At 40.8% G+C, this 20044-nt stretch overlaps 1 protein-coding gene across 1 annotated transcript in view; it reads right to left on the bottom strand.

The window, feature by feature from the left end:
• Positions 1-16541, bottom strand: part of Ccdc34 (coiled-coil domain containing 34) — a 26681-nt gene extending 10140 nt beyond the window's left edge. The window contains exons 1-3 of the mRNA XM_005364055.3: positions 16146-16541; positions 11624-11759; positions 4368-4475 (exon numbers count right to left, since the gene is read on the bottom strand). Coding sequence (XP_005364112.2) covers positions 4368-4475; positions 11624-11759; positions 16146-16492 — 591 coding nt within the window. The 5' untranslated portion in view covers positions 16493-16541. The remainder of the gene's footprint in view (positions 1-4367; positions 4476-11623; positions 11760-16145) is intronic.
• Positions 16542-20044: the final 3503 nt, after the last annotated feature.

Here is a 20044-nt window from a genome sequence, read left to right as displayed (position 1 = left end):
GGCAGAAATGTGCAGACATACACAACTGAAGGAAGGCAGAAATGTGCAGACATACACAACTGAAGGAAGGCAGAAATGTGCAGACATACACAACTAGCCAATCCCTTCTTATACTCATACCCACCTGCAGCTATTGGTCCTCTTAGGAACACAACTAGGCATGAAAGTTAACAGTAAGGACAGAATTATAATTAAACATTTTAAATCTATGTCCTGCAAATTAAATATTTGTTTCAATTCATAAAAGTAGATTATAACCAGCACCATTATAAACAAAGAACTACAAGACAAATTTACAATAACATTTTCTTCATTTATCTCCCCCCCATCATTTGACTGCTTGTAAGCTTGCTTGTTGAGGAGTTAACTCAGGGCCTGCATACTCAGGCAAGCATTCTGTTACTGAAATACACCCCCAGCCCCAGTAGCTTAAAACTTCATGATATATGATTCAACACAAGTGTGTATTAAATTGAAATAGGGGCTAAGAGTACACAGCTCAATGGTTCAGTGCTAGCTTAACACAAAGCCCTGGGTTCAATTTTTAGGGCCTATTTTTTATTTTAAAAATAATTACAAAAAAAATGAAAGAAGAGGTGGGAATGTAACTGTATAGTAGCATTCTTGAGGCCCAGGGATTTATACACACATAACATAACACATACACATACAAAAGAAAGAATATAACCATTAGTTTATTGAACAAAAAGCTCATATATCATAACCAAAGCATTATGCTAAATCTAATAGTGGATAAAAATTATTCAGGTTTTAAAGGATCTTGAAAATAAAAAAGAAATGAAGGCATGTATATAATATAAAAAAGCTTTCCTGGCAAATACAGATATACACAGGGAGAATATATAGCAAAGTCACTAACAGGGCTGCAAATTTACCAGATTCATAAGAAAGAATTTTGAGCTGGGCAGTGATGGTGCACACCTTTAATCCCAGCACTTGGAAGGCAGAGGCAGATGGATCTCTGTGAGTTTGAGGTCACCCTGCTCTACAGAGTGAGTTCCAGGACAGCCAGAGCTGATACAGAGAGAAATCCTGTCTTGAAAAATCAAGAAAAAAAAAAAAAAAGAAGAAGAAAATAAAAGAAAGGAAAGGGAAAAAAAGAATTTCTACCATATCAAAGGAGCGTCCACCTTGATGAGGTACTATGTACAGGAAAAATGTGTTGATCCCAGAAGCCTTGGTTATTCTAAGAAAATCCCAATGCCAGGTGGGAGAGGCCTTCAAACTGTACAGATTATACCCACCAGAGTAGGATGCTAAGACCCTTTTGCTGAAGACACCACACACTTTGGTTGTGGAAACCAAGCAGCCATACCAGAACTGAGGTGGAAGTGTCCTCCCTGCTGTCTAAGCCTCACAGTGCTAAAAGCTGCTCTGTAAGCAACTGGGGGAGAAAAGTCAGTAATGGCCCTCCCCAGTGCAAGTCTTTACATGCTACATTACTAACTGGTGCTCACTAGTACAACTGTTATCGGGGTAACCAACTTACTTTATACTGTATCTGAGGCTTGCTCTCTAAGAGAGCTGTGGACCTGGTCAAACCTATGGCTGGAAAGTTCATAGGCACTGGGGATGAGCCCATGACTTCTGTCTTATTAAGTGGACATGTTATCAAACTAACTCTTAAATATTTATGCTCATAGTCATGTGCTAGTGCTGTCTTCAGTCTTCATCCAAAAAGGTTTCTCTCTGTAGCTAACAGCAGTTAAGGCACTATTCCCTAGTCAAACTGCTGAGAACAAATGACGGCGTGTTCAGCATTAAACAAGGCAGTCATATATATGCACAGGGAACACCGAGCCAGGACTGAAAAGGATGTAAGAGGTGAACCATAGTTAGGAGGGCTATGAAATGTTGTCTTATGAGCATAGCACGGCTGTGACATGCATATACTCACAGCAGCTGCGGTTGCCTGCATACAGTCCATACAAGACTAAACCAGTAATAGGTGAAGACAGGGCTCATGAGGCCTGTCCCGCCCTGCCCAGGGAACTAAGAGCAATCAAAGGACGTGGAAGAGAGGACATCATTATTTCAATGATAGCAACTGGCTAGTTACTCATACTTCAAAGGACAGTGTCATATCCAAGCCCATTTGAGTGACCCTTGTCAAACCCAGTGGAACAAAAGCAAAAACAAAAAGACACGAAAGAGGGATGGGAATTTGGTGGGACGAAGAGCTGGTGAGGGCAGAGAAAGGATAAAAGAGGGGAGAGAGATGAATGTAACGAGAATGGGTTATGATATATAAAGCTGTCAAAAAGTAAATAAATTGGAAATAAAAAAGCAAACTCAATCAAGTCTGTTCTATAAGTGCTTAAAAGCAAACACAACAATAAAACCAAGGGGCCTAGAAAGATATCTCAACAGTTAAAAGAGATTTTGTTACTATTTCAGAGGGCCAGAATTCAGTTCCCAGCACCTATATCAGCTATATCAGGCAACTCCCAGCCACCTGTCACTCCAGGTTCAAGGGTTCCGATGATGATCATCTTTTAGCTTTGAGCATATGTGTGCACACGCGTGTGCACACATACAAATCAATCTTAAAGAAAAAATCCTAAGGAAATGAAAAAAAGTAAGAAATGATGCATTCTCAAAATCTCTCTGGGGTATGTATTTATTCCTGGAGGCTAGAAAACACAGCCAAAGCTCTATACTCATCCTATAAGGCAATGCTCTTGTACACTGTAAAGATTTGTCACTGTATTGGATTAATAAAATTATGATTAGTTAGTAGTCAGGCAGGAAATATAGGCAGGGTGACCAGACTAGGAGAATTCTATGAAAAGACAAAAACACAGTTGCAGGCCAGACATAGAGGAAGCAAGATGAAATGGCTTACTGAGAAAAGACACCAAGCCATGTGGCTAACCTTATATAAGAATAATGGGTTACTTTAAGTTGTAAGAGCTAGTTAGTAATAAGTCTGAGCAATAGGTGAAACAGTTTATAATAAATATAAGCCTCCGTGTGTTTATTTGGAACTGAACAGCTGCGGGACCAGGTGGAACAGAAATTTCCGTCTACAAGACTAAATTTCTTAAATAAATAAATAAAATGCTTATTTCTTTATCTGTGTTTGCCTTCATATAAGCCATTTTTTCCCCCTCAAAATTTTCAGTAAAACTATCCTAAAAGAAGATGGGCTGTGGCTATCTCATGTGCTCTCTAACAGAAGCCCAGCAGAAGCAAATCATAGATAAAAGGGAAGCACACTTGGGAGAAATGCTTAAGGGGAAGTCTGGATCAAAGAGCACAGTGAAGTGTATTAGCCAGCCAGGCTGGAGTTCTAAAAATCTCAGAAGACAGAGAGGAGACATGAAAACTAGGGAATGTCATTCAGACTTCAGCGAAAATAATCTGGCAGGGACAGATGACTCTATTCACTCAGTACTATTTCCGAGTAACTCATCTGCAATGCTGACCTGCACCACAATAAAAGACGCTGCAGAATGAGACAGAAGACCTTGAGCTTGTGTTCTAGAGCAGAGGAGGAAACAATGATGTTCAAGAGGCAATGAGACTACTCAGAAGCAATCATAAAAAGGAAATGTTTAGCAACAAGAATTGTGATTATGCCTCAGTGACTGAGACAGAAGTAGTAAGAAAAATAAAGAAGCTGGAAGGTTCTTTATTGGGATAATCTTTTTGTACACTGTATGAAAATGTCTGTTTAACCTCACTTGCCCAAGGCACCTTCTGATTGGCTTAATAAGAGCTGAATAGCCAATAAGTAGGCAGGAGACGAAGACAGGTGGAACTTCCAGAGAGAGATAGGAACTCTGGGAAAGAATTGGAGGTGCGGGAAATTTGCCAGATGTGAGGAAGTTGGACATACAGCATTGAGAGGAGAGGTAATGAGCCACATGGCAGAATATAGATTAATATAAATGGGTTAAATTTAAGTTTTAAGAGTTAGTTGGGAACAAGTGTAAGCTAAGGCCAAGCTTGCATACTTAACAAGAAGTCTCTGTGTCATTTTTCAGGAGCTAGTGACACAAAGTCCAACTATAGCTCTATAAAGGGACAATGGCACCTTGTCATTGGCTGCTCCAGGTGTTACAACTTAGAAGTGCCAGTGTGAAAGTCCAAGACCATGAAATTCTACTAATTACACTAAAAATAGCCTTAGTCATGGCAGGGAGATACCAGTAGAAGTCACAGGGAAAAAGTAGAAGGCAAAGGGCAGAAGATAAGACCCTTGATAACTATCTATGAAAACAGGGGGAAAACCCAACAAATTAAAAACAAAAAGCAAAAGATGACTAATCTTAGATAATGGGGGAGGAAGAAAGACATTGCAAAGATGTGAAGTATGTACATGTATTTGTATTTCTTTTTACCTGTTCATTTTTCTTCTGAACCCATTCCTTGTGCTTTTCTTCAGCGATTATCTTTCTTTTTTCACGTTCTTCCATTTCTTTTCTTTTTTCTATTTGTTGATTTAATTCCTATGGGATTTTATTTAAACAAAGAGCAGCACTTAATAGACATACCCAAATCACATAATTGAAAAAAAAAAGGCTGAGACTAAATTAAACATGAACACAATTTCTCTTATAGAACATATACCATAGTGACAATATCTTATTTAAGTAACTGTAGGGTAAAAGAAAACACTGGTACCACACATAAGTCATTCTGCAGGAACACACACAATTGGTTAGTGGTAAAACACTAGTTTCTTAGACTAACCTTCAGCAAAATTACCCAAATTGAAATCAACTTTCCCATGCATAAATTTTGGCATCAACTGTGAGCTCCTGGCAGTAGCTCAAGAGAATTATAACTTTCACTTTACAGTTATTTAAAAAAAATAGATTCTTGATGAAAATAAAGGATAAGAATGAAATAATCCTTAAATTTTTAAGTCATAGCTACACTAAAGAAATGTAAAGAAGCTATTTACTTTCTTAGAGGAAAAAAAAAGGCATTTGGAGTTTTCTTCATTGATTTTTCAGCTGCTAGGATATAAAACAAAACCATGTTCAGATCCCGGATTACCCAACTGCTTCGCTGTCACTAAAATCAACGTGTCTGGGCATTTCCTCGGGAGAAACAAATGAAGAAACTCTGGCCAATAAAATACCACATAACCTGCTACTCATCAATTAAATCTATGCATTGGTTAAGAAAACTGCTCAAACTAGACTTCTCTAAGATTCTCCACTCAATGACTGCTATCTGGCCCCTCTCCTTAGTTATTAATAATCAGATACATTTACACACCTTCCATTGGTCTACTCTCTCACCCAGGCTCCCCTTTCCCTGAGACCTACCTCTCTGAGCATACAGAGCAATAAGAAGGGCAATTTTCTCCCAGACTAATTCCAGTATCTTAAATGAAGATAAGATGTAGACAGAAACAAAGGTTTTGGACTTCAGAACAAAACCACAAGCTGTCTATCATGAGTGCTTGTCTAAATTCTACTGGATAGAAGACAGCTGCCTCCTTCACTCCATAACTCTCAACTTTTAAACAATGTCCCTCTAAAAGCAAATTTTTATCTTGGTATTAAGACTTTTTTTTTTACTAACTAGCTATTCCTTGATTACTCATGCAATACATTTTTTATAGAATGCTTGCTATATATAACTAACAAGAACTGGGTGGTGGTGGTAGTGTGTGTGTGTGTGTGTGTGTGTGTGTGTGTGTGTGTGTGTGTGTGCGCGCACGAGCATATGTGGGTGCCTATATATATGCAAGTGCTCACGTGATGCATGTGGAAGCCAGAGGACAGCTTTCAAGAGTCGGTTTAGCCCTTCCACTGTGGGATCTGAGGATCAAACCTAGGTCATCAGGCTGTTAGGCAAGCCCCTTTACCCACTGAGTGAACTCACCAGCCCCACCTTGCTTTTTTAGGTCCCAGCTCTGTTTCCCTAGCACTGGATTGATAAGCACACTCTACCACAAGTGGCTTTTTGTTGCTTTGTTTGAGATAGGGTCGCTTTTAAAATCATTTATTTCATTTTATGAGCATTTATTGGTGTTTTGCTTGCATGTATAGCTGTGTTGAGAATGTCAGATTTTCTATAATTGGCGTCACAGATAGTTGTGAGCTGCCTTACAGTGCTAGGAATTGAACCCTGGTCCTCTGGAATCACAGAGCCATCTCTCCAGCCCCCACATGTAATCAGAGACTGAGCTTTGTTTCCTGGCTGCCCAGACCCGAATACTCACACAGAAACTATATTACTAACAACACTGTTTGGCCAGCTGCTTAGGCATATTTCTACCTAGCTCTTATATCTTAAATTAACTCATTTCTATTAATCTGTGCATCACCATGAGGCTGTGGCCTACTGTAAGGTTCTGGCACTTATGTCCTTCAGCAGATACATGATGTCTCCCAGACTCCACCTACTCTCTCTCTATCTCTCTGTTCAGATTTCCTACCTGACTTTGGACAAATTCTGCTAAGTCAATGGACAAAACAGCTTTATTCATTAACCAATAAAAGCAACACATACAGAAGGACATCCCACATCACTTTTCCTTTTTTTTTCTTTTCTTTTTTTCTTTTGGTTTTTTGATTCTTAGAGATCACTCTGGCTATCCTGAAACTCACTCTGTAGAGCAGGCTGACCTCAAACTCACAGAGATCCGCCTGCCTCTGCCTCCCAAGTGCTGGGATTAAAGGTGTGCACCTCTAGCACCCAGCACAAATGGCTTTTTTAAAAGTCTGGGAAATCACACTTGGGCCTGGGTGTGTGCACAGCGCACTTTGTGGACAGTGCTATCTCCTCAACCAACGAATTACTCTTAAAAATAAAATCAGGGATGTTATGGAAAATTATGTTTACATAACTATCAGATCTGTATGTAAAGACTTGTATATGCATATGTATTCGTATGCATACACATGAGTGTGTATACTGTATATTTTTCTCCTGTTTTCTGACATAACTCCAGATGGTCTTCCCCTTATAACATGTACTTCAGTAATTTCCTAGTCAGTTTTCCTCAGAATAGTTTTCAAGCCATTAATCACTGTTACCAGCCTTTGTCATTGAGAACTCTAAATCACCCCTTTGCCATGAAGTCTTGCTTCACAGTGTTCAATTTATGCCAGTTTTCTCAGAAAGAAGAAACTGATACCACTCTCTACTTTTCTAACATCTCCACCCCACCATCTTGCCCTGTAAAGCCATGTCCTCACAGTTGAAAGCAGTTTCACAGTGTAGATGTACAACTAGGTATGGATGACCATACTTATTTTCTTTTAAAGGTTCTTTGAATAATGAACAATTGCAGAGGGGGTTACTCAGATCTTATGTCCTGTTTTATAGTTGTCAATTTTCAGTTAATTTAAGGGCTAAAGAAGACCCAGTAATACCTAGAAAATGCTACCACTGACCTCCCTAGTGGTCTAATTCCAGAGGATCTGTTTTAATCAGTTTATTTTGTATAAATTAAATAATTAAATAGTTAAGCTAACTGTAGGAGCTTACTAATCAAAATCCCAACATTTGGGAGGTGAGGCAGGAAGAACATTGAGTTTGAGGTCAGACAATCGGGGATGTAAAAAATACACTGAATATTAAATAAATATTAAGGCTGACTCATTTACTTTTAAAATACATCTTGATATTGTAGGAAAATGCACTTATATTAGTAATCAATTCCAGTCCTAACTTTAATACTAACTGAAACTTCAACCAAGTTACTTCTCTATCTTCCTGGGTTTTTTTAGCTTTAGTAGGGTCGGCCTACATGATGATATCCCTGGCATGCCCGGAACATAAGATTCAGACAAAAATACCTTAGTCATGTAAGAGTTAAGTAATAAGGTAGCATGAGAAAGGCCAAATAATTCATAACATGAAAAAGATTTAATCCTTACAAATAATTATACCCTCTGCTTAATCATTGTGGCATGGACTTTATATTAATTACCGCCTTTCATACTCAGTAGCAGCTAAGCTGTACTGAGTGCTTTCTATACATCTGGCCATATCCCAACAGCATGTTCTCCCCTTCACCACAGCACTGGAGAATATGCTCAAAGTCTAAGTTTGTATGCTATTAACCAGTCCTCTACTGCTAATGTCTGATTTGCAGATGAAGAGCCCAAGGCCAAGAGAATGTAAACAACTTTCCCAAGTTAAAATTTCAGCCTTACCAGGTAAGACTTTCGGTGAAAGGACTGGGACACTAAACCAATCACAAAACCTCTGACCTAAAATTTGCCCTGTCTATAAGATGTGCTAACGTAAAGGTGGCACAGAAACTGTGGGAGTGGCCAACTAATGACTGGTCCAGTGTGAGAGCATACCATGAGAGGAAGCCCATGGAGGGCCAGGACCCAGAGCATAGACAGTCCAGAGACCTATGAGAGAACTAAACATGAATAGGAAAAAAAGTCAGTGACCTGACTCCCAGTGATATTCTGCTATACTCATAGATTGATACTTTGTTTGATTGTCATCAGAGCTTCTTCACACAGCCACTGATGGAAACAGATACAGAGACCCACAGCCAAATGTAAGATGGAGCTCTTTGGGGAATGCTCCTCAATACGGGGAAGAAGGATTGGAGGAGCCAGAGGGGTCAAGGAAACTACAAGAAAACCTACCAAATGAACTAACCTGGGCTCATAGGGGCTCACAGAGACTGAAACACAAGCCAGGGAGACTGCATGGGTCTGACCTAGGCCCTCTGCATATGTGTTACAGTTGTGAGGCTTGGTCCTCTTGTGCGACTTCTAACAGTGGGAGCAGGGGCCAACTCTGACTCTGTTGCCTGCTTTGAGAACCTTTCTTCCTACCGGACTGCCTCATCCAGCCTCAAAAGGAGAAAGATCATAGTGTCACTTGATATGCCATGGCTGGCTGATGCCCTTTTCTGAAAAGGAGGATGAGTCTATGGCGGGGCTGGGGGGTAGTGCAGTTGGGATGTAAAAAGAAAATATCAGTCTAGTTCTATATGACTCCACAGTTCAGATTTTCTTACTACTTTTCTCTAATTTAAGAAACTTCTTGCTTTGTATACTGAGTAAAAATAATTTGAAATAACTCCTTTTTTCTTAACAAGTAATTTGTTGGAGGGTCCAGACAAAGTCATAAATAGCTCATTGACCTCTGTTTTACCACAAAGTCATAAATCAGACTGTGAGTCTAATATCAATTCAATGGGTTAAAAACAAGCAAACCCAAAATACATTTATGCTGTCGCATAAAACTGAGACATTTCAGATACATATGTATACACATATTCGTTTTCTGTGTGACAAAAAGAATAGATTTGTTACTGTGGGTATTTCTTTAAAAAAAAAAAAAACAAAAACCACCACAAAAAAAAAACCCAACACCGCCACTAACAACAACAAAAAAATCTCCTCCAGATGACCTTGAACTTCTGATCCTTCCAACTGCAGTTCCTAAATACTGGAATTGCAGGTTGAGAAACAGGCACGTACCGTCATCGCAGTATGCCATTCTGGGAAAGGACCCAGGGCTTCATGAATGCTAGGTAAGTATTCTACCAATTAAGCTACATCTTCAGACCTCAACAAATATTTTTAAGGGTTACTGTACTGAGACTATGGGTGTGGGTGGGTAGCAGAATCTTTTTCTACCATGTACAGGGACCTAGATTTGATACCCAGTACTGTGAGGGGGGGAGAAATATGCTAGGCTAAGAAGGTAAGATAAGACTATCATCTGGGGTCTCAAAAATACAAATTAATATGCAAAATAAATAAAAAAGCATTAATACAGAGTAGCCTATAATAGGAACCAGCCAAATGGATTGGTAGCTGTAACCATTTGAGTTATGCCAAGCCACCTGAGTTGTGACTGTCTACCTACCTAGTTAGAAATTTAACACAGAAACAATTAGTTATAAAACTGATAAGGAATTATTCCAATACTATAAAGGCTTTAGTTTCCATGATTTTGATGTTAACATGTTTACTAACAGATGAAAATAAACTAAAATTTCTACATAGTGAACAAATTTTGATACAATAATACATTCTCTTTATAATATTATCAGGAAACCACTTTAAAATGATACTAAAAATATTAAATAAGGACTGGGAGAGTAACACAAAGGGAAGAGCACTTGGCTAGCATGTTCAAGGCCCTTGCTTAAATTCTCAGAACAAAGATGTATTTTCAATGATATGGAAATATACTGATATCTAACAGTCAGAAAATGCACGTTATAATGCCAGGCGGTAGTGGCGCATAAACTGGGTAGTGTTGGTGAACACCTTTAATCCCAGCATGTGGGAGGCAGAGGCAAGCAGATATCTGTGAGGCCAGCCTGATCTACATAGAGAGTTCCAGAAGAGCCAAGGCTGTTTCACAGAGAAACTGTCTCAATCAAAGGAAAAAAAAAAGTTTGATTCTATTTCCTTAAAAATCAGAAGTACCCTTTAATATTCTTTGACCTCGATGTTTAGATATGAAGAATTAAGTAAAATAGAAAGGTTGAGTGGGCATAGTTGTGCATACTTTTAATTCCAGTACTCAGGAAGCAGAGGCAAGTGGATCTCTGTGAGGACAGCCTGGAGCCTGGTCTACATACTGATTTCTTGGACAGTCAGAGCTCTATAGTCAAAAAAAAAAAAAAAAAAGAAAGAAAAGGATAGAAAGTTTGGATAATGAGTTTGGAGAATGTCAAACTATACAAATCTAAAACTAATTTGTTTTTTTGAATCTAGACAGAGTTCAAAAAAAGATTCGCATCGCACACAGAAAAATGTCCATGAGCAATGCTGAGAGCAGAGAAACATGAACACCTAAAACCCAGCAGGTGCCCAGGACACACTCACTTTAGGAAACGCTCTTTGTGAGGTGAGGGGTAGTTGTCTCTGCTTCAGCTTCTGTCATTTCTGTACTCATTATACAGTTAGATTTCTTCCAGTTAAATGGACATACGCTAAGGTTCCATTGGATGTGCCTGTTTATACACATTAGTACATAGTACACTGGTTTTATGAATTCAACTAAGAATGGATCAAAACTATACAGAGAAAATTGTGCTCATATTATAGACAGTTTTTCTTATATCAGCCCCTAAAGACTACAGCATAACAACTACTAACACAGTATTTACATTATATTCAATAATATAAACAATCTAGAGATGATTTAAAGTATGAAAAGAGATATGTATTGGTTACTGATAAGTGTTATGCCATTTTGTATATAGGCTTTCATATCTGTGGATCTGGACATCCTTTACAGTTAGTTACTCTTTAATTTAAAAAAGAAAATCTGGACTGCTACATACCATAGTATCAGACTATCCACAGGTGCTGAAGAAGCCTCATTTCTTAATGGTACTTAGCTTGTTTTCAGACCCTCTCCTAATGAGAAAATAGTCTTTCTCCCTTTCTCTCTTTCTCTGTTTTTTTGAGACAGGTTTTCTCTGAGTAGCCTGTCTCCGCCTACCAAGTGCTGGAATTAAAGATGTTTGCTACTACCACTGGTGAGAAAATACTATTTCTAAATAAGATTTACTAAAACTGACATAGTACTCCCTATGCAACAGCACAAACATTATTTCAAGGACAACAGCATTAACACTGATAAAAGTAGTCAGTCTATGAACTCAGGATTCAATGACAAGATCGTTGTGTAGTTTTACCTCCAGGACTTTCTGTTGTAGTCGGCCACGCTCTTCTTTTTCTTTGCCAACAAACCACATCTCCCACGGTGTCAGGCTGCTTTCCCGTAACTGCATCTGCTTCTGCTCTTGTGTATCCTGGGACCCAGCTTCACAGCTACAAGAGAACAAAGTGCAGTACTCGCCACAGAGAACTTTTCTTTTCTAGAGTACAATTCACTTAGCTGTACAATAGAAGCAAAATGGGACATGGCTAACAGCTTGATTTTTACAAATCCATATGAATTAGACCTAATTTCTATTAAAATTATAAAACTCAATCTTTGAATTAGTTTATCATCAAACTGCCTTTATTTCTAAACCACACTATTTAAGAAGCCATAGGAGTATCCCAAACCCAATCCATCTGTCTCAAATCCTATTTAGACAGCTAATTACCACATGTAATCCTAACCAGACCCTTTCCCTTTTCCTTCCTTAAACCATACAAAGGAAAAAATAATGTGCACACACACTGAGCAAGCATAAGGCAAATGTGCTAACAATCAGGAATTCTGTGTATAAGGTAAATGGAAAATTGTAAGATTCTCTTTCAACTTTTTGTAAATTTGAAATTGTTTTAAATACAAAGTTACCAAGAAAATGACAACTCTCTATTACTATGCACTTTTCTGTTTTCTCTAGCTGCAAACTGAACCCAGGGTCTGGAGCATACTAAGTATGCAGCATGAACTACAAAGAACTACACCCAAGTTAATATTATAGTTGATTCCCTATGCCAATTATCTTAGAGCATCCATAACTCCCCACCCTAGTGGTCTCCTGTCAGTCTATATTTCCACCATATACATCTTCTGTAACTCTTCTGGCCAAGGAAATCTAAGAGCAGAGCAACTTGGCTAGATGCACAAAGCTCACAAATCTTAGGGAACACTTAACAACCAGACTCCAGTGAGAGACTGCTCAGGATCCAAAGTAGCTCCAAAGACTGGGCTGTACTGTGTTTGTTGTTGTTAACGTATTGTTTATGTGTCTGTATGTACATGTGAGTGTACATGAGCAGAGTGCCAAGAGAGGCCACTGGATGTCCTGAAGCTGGGTTACAGGCAGTTGTGATTCAGCTGTGAATGCTGGGTACTACACTTAGAACCTTTGTAACAGCAATGTGAGCTCTTAACCACTGAGCAATCTCTCCAGCCTCCTTTTTAACTGTGTGTGTGTCTGTGTGTGTGTGTGTGTGTGAGAGAGAGAGAAAGAGAGAGAGAGAGAGAGAGAGAGAGAGAGAGAGAGAGAGAGAGAGAGAGGCTGATGATTAAATATAGTGCTTAGATAGGCATTCTGACAGACCCATCTTCTTCACTCCTAAAATCAAGTTTATTATAGACTAGTTCCTTGTCTTTTATATTGTTAATTCTAGCAAACAATGTCTTTAACAACTGCTTAATATAATATTTTCTACCTCATAGATCCAGTTCACTCATTTTCCTGCTATTATTCATTTATTCACACGCTTATAGAATCTGCATTCTGGTAGGAAAGAGGTATCACTGATGTATTATTTATACACTTCCTGCTTTCTCAGTTTTGCAGAATGATCTTACCTTGTCCTACATCACCAATATCACACATCTTCTTAGTCCCACATTGGCAATATAGCTCTGCCTTTTACCTTGGGTTCCAGACTTTTCCAATCACCAGACTATCAAAATCAGTATAAAATAAACTCAGTCATTGGAGCATTCACCCTTCAGTCTCCCAATAAAAGTTCACTTCTCTTAGAACCCTTAGCGAGAGTACCAGCACCCCCAACCAGTTACCAAAGCCAGAAATTCATCCACTTGTTATGTCGTCTCTACAGCCTTCATTATTTTCAAGTCATTCTCTTCTCTAACCCTATAATTGCTCTGAATAGAAATGGTTTCTCCTCTTTCTTTCAAACCACTCAACAGCTATATTCTGGTTCGCCTCTTAAACAAACCCTTGTATCATCTCAAAGTTCTTCACTGTACTGTATCACCTTCAGCATACAATCCAAACCACTAAGCCTGACACTCATGAATGGGTTCCTTCTCTTGTAGCAAACTGATGCAGGCTTCCGATTTCACGTTTGCTGAACTGCAGGCGGATGATGTGTTATATCATTGTGTTCACTATAGCTTTTCCCTAAAAGTGAGATTCCTTTCTGTAACAAGCTTTCTTGTCATACTATCTTTGAATCACCAGCCCGCAAATAACCCAGAGACTTATTATCAATTACAAAAGCTTGGCCTTAGATCAGTTTTTTTTTTCCCAACTAGTTCTTATAATTTGATTAAGCCATAATTCTTATCTATTTAGCCATGTGGCTTGGTATCTTTTCTCAGTAAGGCATTCTCATCTTGCTTCCTCTGTACCTGGCTTGCGACTGCACCTCTGCCTTTCCTCTTCTCAGAATTCTATCTTTACAGTGGAAACAAATATTCTGCAACTCCTTTCCTTTGTCTCCACAAGGCCTGACGAAGTCTGCATTCTTTTTCCAGATGCAGTCTTAACTAGTCCTTTGGCCCAGGGCTGAAGTGTGAAAGCAAGCTAAACTTAGGTGTTATCAGCTCATTCAGTTTTTATTTTTTTATTTTTTATTTTTTTTGGTTTTTCGAGACAGGGTTTCTCTGTGGTTTTGGAGCCTGTCCTGGAACTAGCTCTTGTAGACCAGGCTGGCCTCGAACTCACAGAGATCCGCCTGCCTCTGCCTCCCGAGTGCTGGGATTAAAGGCGTGCGCCACCACCGCCCTCATTCAGTTTTTAAATGAGACCCAAATATGCCCAATTCCTCCCGTGCACGCTTCCTTTTAGTTTTCTGGCTCTTGGAAGCAAATGCAAATCTTAGTAGTTGAGCTGTATTCGGATGGCCTTTATTCCTCCTGCTGCTCAACTATGACATGCTGCTTGGTTCTTTTGAGTATTATTACAAAGTATTTATCAAAGCCTTCAAATTGATTATTTTTATGTGCATTGGTATTTTGTTGCCTGAGTGTATGTCTGCGTGAAGGTGTTGGATCCCCTAGAACTGAAGTTACAGACAGTTGCGAGTTGCCACACGTGTGCTAGGAATGGAACCCGGGTCCTCTGGAAGAGCAGGCTGGGCTCTTAACCACTAAGCCATCTCTCCAGCCCCTCAAATTTACTTATAAAATATGTGAAACCCACTCTGTCCTGAAAGCTCCCATGAAAAGACTCCTAAAATTCTAATTCAAAGTTCTATCAGGCTAATCAGAGAAGGCCTATTTCCTGTTGCTATCAGCAGTCTGGAGAAGTAGCTTACTTGCTTACTCTATGTGACCACCATCCTCACCAACACACACATTTCAGCTCTCACCCTTACCAAGCTATTCATGCATCTGAGTGACTTCACGTGGGTCCACATCTAATCCACTCTCCTATGGGTGCCTTATACTGAAGGGAGCTATCTTGCTGCTTATACAAAAAGCCTGGGCTCGCTGGCCTGAGTTTCTTAGATCTCCCATACTGTGCCTGACACCCCTTGACATTCAGAAACTTGTAAGTACTTCCTGAAGAAAACACAAGGAATATATCCTAAAATGAAGTTGTCTTCAAAATACAAAGACAGGGCCTTTTCTCCCGTTTCCACATACCCAAGAATGAAGACATAGGTATAAGGAAAAGTGAACCTGACCGGAGAACCTGAGTACTGAGCCCTGGACTGCTTGTAACTGTCTGCCTTTGAGTCAGGCCTAGAAACACAGTATCTTCCTCTGCCTTTTAAAAGGCTTGCTTTTATTTATGTGTATATATGTATACGTGTAAGTTTATGTGCATCAAGTGGAAGCACACAGGTGCCAGCAGGGCACCGGATGGTGCCAGATCTCCTGGACTAAAGTTACAGGTAGTCATGAACCACAAGTCAGACCTTTTATCTGTATTCAGATACAGTTCTATTATTTGTAAATTGATTGATTTGGGCTTTCATTTCGATAGTGAAAGCCTTGTATATCTCGTTTATCGTCCCTATACCTACACTAGTATGTGGCAAGATGGTAAATGTTTGCTGAATTGATCAGTGTAAGTAAAAATATTAAGATGGTGTTACACTTGATGAACATACACTATTCCATTAAATGTCCCTGTTCAGACAGTGTTAACCTGTCCCTGCAGAGTAAGCACATTACTGTCTGGTGATCATACTCAGCTCTTTATAGAAAAGCACCTACTTACTACAACCTCGTACCTACTACACATTTTGACAAGCGCTCTGGAGTCAACGATATGTGCTTTGAGGATTTTTAAGACTCCTGGCAGCAAAGTTTTGTGTGCTCGTTTCTATGCACACTAAGTTTCCATGGAGATTGCAATAATCACTCTCAGGAGAGGGACGAAGAATCATGGGAAATCACTGGTCCTTTGTAAGAATTTGCCCAGCACTCCAGGATGGAGATGCAGACTTAGAAGACAAGAGGCGGTGTGGGGAGGGTGGGCGGTAAAGGGTTCTGACCACCAACTCTAAGGAGTGTTGACAAGGGCTGTGAGGGCCGGGCCTTGAGATTACCTGGAGTGCCCCTGTAACTCCGTTGTTCCTTCCAGGCTCGCCACCTTGGCCTCTGACTCACGGGCATCTTCGTCCACTGCCTCTTCATCCTCCCCTTCACTGTCGTCCTCGCCAAAAGGAAAGCTCTGGTGGCCAAGGGGAGACAACAAGGACAGGGTGGAGTTGCTGCAGCTCAGAGGCGGCGACAAGCACACGGTCAACGCCACGTCCTCCAGTCCCGGGTCCTGGGAGTCCGCTATGAGGTCGGCGACAGAGCTCGAAGAGGGCCGGGAGCCCGGCCTGCACCGGGCCAGGAAGCGTGTGCGCGGGACGGGAGAGACAGCCCGCCATGGCCCCGCCGCCCGCATCAGGCCCGCCAAGTTCAAACGGCCCGAGCCGGACCGGAGTCGACTTCTCCCAGCAGGCACCGCGCGCGGCCGCTGGCCAATCAGCGCCGGCCTGGTCCCGCGTTGTCATAGCAACGCTTGGAGACTGTGAAGAGCTTTGTCCCAGCCTGTGGACCAGGACTTCCGCAGTCTAGAGCTCCAAGGTTCCCACTGGTAGTGTCAGCTCAGCGCCTCCCGGGTCGCCTGCCAGGTCCTGGCGTCCTCCTGACTACTGTGTTTGCTGTGGTGCTGTAGGCCATTTGGTTCTCTACACGTGTGGGTGTCACTAGGGCAGATCCTTTTAAAGGAAAAGGCAGAAGCGGGAAGCCATGATTATTCCCCCTCCCTCATAGAAGGTGAAGATCATAAAAACTTAGCAATTGTGATTATCTGTATTTGTTCTGTCTTGACATCAGGCTGCATTTAAGGGACGAGAACTTTATCAGAGACTTGTCTTTGAGCACCGTCTTTCATTGGCAGCGACTGTCAACGCAGTTTGTCAGGGTGTGTGAACTTTCTGGCCTTTAAAAGCGTTTGTGTCCACACTCCAGCATGTTCACACCAGAGCAACCTTAAAATCCCTCGTTCTTTTTATAACAAAAATCCACAAACTGTGCTGCAATAGGTATTTTTCTAGGACCTTGAGGCACTCTCCTTTTAAGGATTGGGGATCTAGGTAAAGCGCTCAAGGAAAAACTGGCAGACACTGAAACTGGGCATGTTGTTCAACCTGGGAAAACTGCACATACAGCTTTGTCTAGCTCCTGATGTACATTACTGTCAGAAACAACATAAGTGAAAAATGAGACTGACACAATATACAACTTTAATGCTCAAAGATACAAAATCTGATGGAATTTATATGTGTAGACTTTTTACAGGGCATTGAGATATGATAAGAAATACCAGCACGCAAAGGTGAAGCAAAGGCCACAGTGACTACAAAGTGACATGCTAGCAGGGTCATATAGCCCTGGGGTAAAGCACTATTTGTTCAGATTTTTAGAAAAAAAAAAAAGACAGTGACATTGGAAGACAAATGTACAGCTAAGGAAAGTGACTTAGTAGAATTATTTTCATTCTTGAGTCGTTATGGAGTATTGGCATATCGAGTTAAGACCTTTCATCAGAAAACACTCTTAGTATCAGTAACTCGAGACACTGACTGCCTTACAGATGCACAGAGATGGAAGCTTGAGAAACAATTTATTAACAGAAATTACCTAATGGTGTTAGGAAAGGGGAAAGAAACTGGCTTTGAACCAGGAGTTTCCCTCTTAATAAAGTGTCCTTAAATAAATTATTTGACCTCAATGATCTTAATTCAATCGTCTCCAAAATAAACTACCCGACTACCCTATTTTTCTCATTAATCCTCAGCTACCTCAGGATCTGGCATCTATAACAGTAAACCCTCTTAAACCCTGGCAATTTCCCACATTAAACCTCTTGGTGTGAGAATCTTATATACCTTCTTTACCCACTTAATGTTTTATTAAAGCATTCTTGATAGTCTAGGATCACTGTGTCCACCAAGTACAGTATGCTTTAGCAATACAGGAGCCTTAAAAGCTCCAAGGCTGTTACATGGCCTGAGGCTATGGTTGTGTGACTGTAATAAAGGCCCCTCAATGGTCTCTGTTTACAGTGCTATTTGTTACTTGGGCTGAGAGGCAATAGTCAAGATGGGTAGGAGTATACAAATGCACAAATTAGCTCTCCCCTAAGTTATAAGGTTCAGACTCAACAATGTCTTTTTTTTTTAAAGATTTATTTATTTATTATACAACATTCTGCCTCCATGTATGCCCACATGCCAGAAGAGGGCACCAGGTCCCATTACAGATGGTTGTGAGCCTCCATGTGGTTGTTGGGAATTGAACTCAGGACCTCTGGAAGAGCAGCCAGTGCTCTTAACCACTGAGCCATCTCTCCAGCCCCAATGTCTTATTCATATTCATTTATTTTCACTTTAATCGGCTTCTGTAAAAGTGACTTTTGCTTAAAAATATGTAACTATATTACAAAACTAATACCTTTGCCAGTTAGCCTTATGACAATTCTATGCTATGGCTTCAAAACGTCTTTCTGCACACACTGAAGTATTAACAGAAGAAGTAATATGATGTTTTAGATTGCCTCCAAATAATCCTAGAGGCAGAGGGATTGAAGGGGTTTAGTGAATGTGTAGATGCAAGATTTATTGTGTGCTGTGGAAAATTGTCAGAGCTGTAGTGGGTACTTGGTGAAAGGTGTGGGCGAAGGGTAGTTAATTATACTGTACTTTCTGCTATAGAGGTTTCCAACATTCGGAGTTTAACTCAAACTCACTACTAAATCCAGAATTAGGATGAATGGGACTAGGGGGAGGATTCGGTCAGTAAAGGGCCTGCCTACCTTGCAAGCATGAGCACCGGAATTCAATTCCCAGCACCCACTTAAAACTGCTGGTGTGGTGGCAGAAGCTTGGGCCAGTCTGGCTAACCAGTCTAGCCTAACCTGCTAGTCTAGCCTAATCAGTCAGTTTAGCTGACCAGTCAGTCTGGCTAACCAGCCAGTTTAGCCTAATCAGTCAGTCTAGCTAACTAGTCAGTCTGGCTAACCAGCCAGTCTATCCTAATTGTCAGTCTGGCTAACCAGCCAGTTTAACCTAATCAGTGAGTTTCAAACTAATCAGAGAACCTGTTCCAGCAAAGGTGGGCAGCCTTTCCAAAGATGTTAAACGAACTTTTCTCCAGGCAAGAGTATACCTGGATGCACCTCCCCTTATAAGATAAAATATAAACACAGAGAATTGGGTTTGGATCTTATGCTTCTCAAGGATTTACTGAAATTCTCTGTGGTTCAACATTTATCTTCTCTTTTGAAAACTGAGGGCTGTCCTAAGCAGCTAGGCAAGTGATTGCATTTAGTATCATGCAGGTTGTTAATCATTTGCCTTTAAATAAAGATCTAATTAACAGTATTATCGTTAACACCATAATGTGTTTTAATTGTTTTCATTGAGCTATACATTTTTTTTCTGCTCCCCTCCCTTCCACAATTTGTTTTAAGCTGTTCTTTGGATTTGGGATAAAACTTTAATTTTTGGGAAGCCGGAGGACGCCCTCCGCGGCCGGCGGGGACCGGCTGGGACCGGCTGGGACCGGCTGGGACCGGCTGGGACCAGCGGGGACCAGCTGAGACTTGCGGGGACCGGCTGGGACTGGTGGAGACTGGAGCTACAGCAGAGGACACAGGCCGCGGGCGGAGGGAACCATCGTGGAGGCAGATGCAGGCTGCAGGGACTGCAGGCAACACCAAGAGCAGATGGCCCCACTGCGGTTGGATCGAGGAGGTGGGCCTTTGGTTGGCGAGGTCCCTGGCAGATGAGGAGCCGGGTCCTATTCCTGGGGACCCTTCTGAGGGGTGAAAGGGATCTTAGCCCTCGGCGGGAACCAGGAAACAGAGCGAGGGCATTTTGTGGGAGGAGCCCCTGGCCAGCAGGGAAACCTGAACCAGTTTTAAAAGACCCCTTAGATAGCATTGATAGGA

Source organism: Microtus ochrogaster, assembly GCF_000317375.1.
Source record: "Microtus ochrogaster isolate Prairie Vole_2 chromosome 14 unlocalized genomic scaffold, MicOch1.0 chr14_random_1, whole genome shotgun sequence".
Classification (NCBI taxonomy): Eukaryota; Metazoa; Chordata; class Mammalia; order Rodentia; family Cricetidae; genus Microtus; species Microtus ochrogaster.
The sequence above is the reverse complement of the archived record's forward strand: the minus strand, read 5'-3'. Positions and strand labels throughout refer to the sequence as shown.